This window comes from Egretta garzetta, unplaced genomic scaffold (genome assembly GCF_000687185.1).
Source record: "Egretta garzetta isolate BGI_Z169 unplaced genomic scaffold, ASM68718v1 scaffold79, whole genome shotgun sequence".
NCBI classification, from domain to species: domain Eukaryota; kingdom Metazoa; phylum Chordata; class Aves; order Pelecaniformes; family Ardeidae; genus Egretta; species Egretta garzetta.
Window position 1 is genome coordinate 5,723,384 of NW_009260791.1, and position 2,198 is coordinate 5,725,581.

Consider the following 2,198-nt stretch of genomic DNA (forward strand, 5'->3'; position numbering starts at 1 on the left):
CCCCTGCGAGGGAACTGGAGGTGCTTGTTCTCCCGGTTAGCGGGAGAATGTCCCCCGCTTCAGTGCTGCCTCGATTGCCGAGAGCGAGGGGGTTCTGCAGTCCCGTAGCTCGGTGGTTTCTGGCACCATCTTTTCTCTAGATTTGTGGATTTTGTGGCAGGTGCTAGCTCCACGTGCAGCACCATCACCCACAGCTGGTAAAGGGCTAGGAGATGCTGTGGGAGTGACGGCAGCACTGAAATTCCTCTCTGCCCCTCGTGAATAGATCCCTGTGCCGCGAGTGCAGAAGGCGGCACTGACCCAGCTGGTTCTTGCTGTCCTCTGCAGGCTTTTTCCCAGAGACTCAGCCGGGAGAAACTCCAGCAGCAGCAGCAGCACCAGCACAGGTGGATGGAACAGACTTAGCCTCTCCAATGTCTCCTCGGACTAGCAAGAGCCGCATGTCCATGAAACTGCGCCGCTCCTCTGGCTCAGCCAACAAGTCCTAAGTGGCGAGATGCCTGCAGCTTTCTAGTGATCAGCGATCGGCCGCCCTTCCCGCAGCAACTCACCACTTCCCGTTAAAAGGATAACGTCTCCGATGTCTGTGTGCCCTTTCCCTGCATACCCCTGTGCTGTATGTTTATTTTAAACAGCAACACTGGAATTTTACTTTTAATATTTTAGCTTTTGGTTTTTTATCAAACTCTAGGCCGCCTTTTTTTTTTTTTTTTTTTTTTTTTTTGCAGTGCAGTTTGTCCTCTGCACCTTTTACCTTCCTGGATGATTACGGTATCTTAACAGTAGTCATTTTTAACTCTGGTTGATCTCGAGTCATATACGGAATTGGAGACTGCAGTTTGATTACACTATATTTATTGTGCCCCATTGCAATTTTCTCTGTAACAAAGAAAGGAGTATGTACAACTTGAAAATGAATGTACAATTTTAAATTGAAGTTGCATTTGTAAAGTCTTTGTCAGATGTCACAATGTTAATGCACAGGATGTGTACAGGTTATTTATGTTAAGAATAAAATAGTTCAACGGCCTTTCAAGCATTACAGAGTCCAAACGAAATAACTAGCTCGTAGCACCAACTCCTTCCTCAGAAGGCAACGTATCATTTCGTAACTGTGCAGGTGATGCCACAATCTATGCCAGAAAAACAGCAACAACAAAAAAAAATCACTGTGCTGAAATCCTACTTATGCTTGGCTTCCAAATATTTTTATAACGTTTGCTTTTCCAAGTGCTATCAATAGTAAATGCCATCAAGTATCAGGGGTTTTAGCCTTTGTCACCGGGCTGCTGAGTCTAGATGTATATTCTTGTTTCTTACGTTAAAAAAAAAAAAAAAAAAAAAAAAAAAGAGCACTTTCCCGATAGAAATTCATTGCTCTGATGATGTGTACGAGGGAGGAAAAGGGAACATGCTCCAGGAGCCTGGCCTGAACTGCTGACGATTCCAACCCTGTGAGTGCAGATTAGTACAGGCGTTCCACCCACCCAGAGATATTTTCCTACAGAAGATGAAATGCTCACATTTTGAGTCTGGCAAACAAAATGCTGTTAACAAAATGTAGCATGGCATCGGTACTAACTGCATGTGTAAATATATCATATGGGCAACAATAAAAAGATAAATTACGTATTGCCATTCATGTAGTATCTACGAATTTGTAATGGTTGAAGAGAAGACATGCTATTTAAATAATACAATAAAATTATTCTTACCACCTTTTGTATATTAGTCATTCACCTCAGTGATTAGATCCTTACTCCAGTTTAGAGAATAGCAGCATACTACGCGTGGAGCAGTTAAGTGCGATACACACCTTCCTTTTCATTTGTATTAAACAATGCACACGAGTTCTTAGGAGCTCTTTCCCAGCCCCCTGCAAGAACGCCGTACTGAAAACTTTTCCCCGGGTCTAGTAAATACACTGCAGGTAGCTCCGCAGGTAACGCAAAGCGCAGGCTGGTTGTTCGAGTGCTAATTGTAGGAGCAGTTAATAATCGTCAGGTTTCTGTGGTCTGGAGCCCTTCGTCTTTGACTGTACAAGTGGAGAAAGGAGAGCGATGATTTAAAAAAAAAACATAGTGACCTTCTCCGGGGGAGAAATCATTTAATTGCATGAACAGGCATTTTTACCTAAGTCTCCGTTACCAATAAATGATGGAAAAATGCACAACTTAAACCAACGTGCTTTATTTCTG

At 43.3% G+C, this 2,198-nt stretch overlaps 1 protein-coding gene across 1 annotated transcript in view; it reads left to right on the forward strand.

The window, feature by feature from the left end:
* The window catches only part of RALGAPA1 (Ral GTPase activating protein catalytic subunit alpha 1), a 124,300-nt gene extending 123,618 nt beyond the window's left edge, over positions 1-682 (forward strand). The window contains exon 40 of the mRNA XM_035902040.1: positions 328-682. Coding sequence (XP_035757933.1) covers positions 328-488 — 161 coding nt within the window. The 3' untranslated portion in view covers positions 489-682. The remainder of the gene's footprint in view (positions 1-327) is intronic.
* The last annotated feature ends 1,516 nt before the right edge of the window (positions 683-2,198 follow it).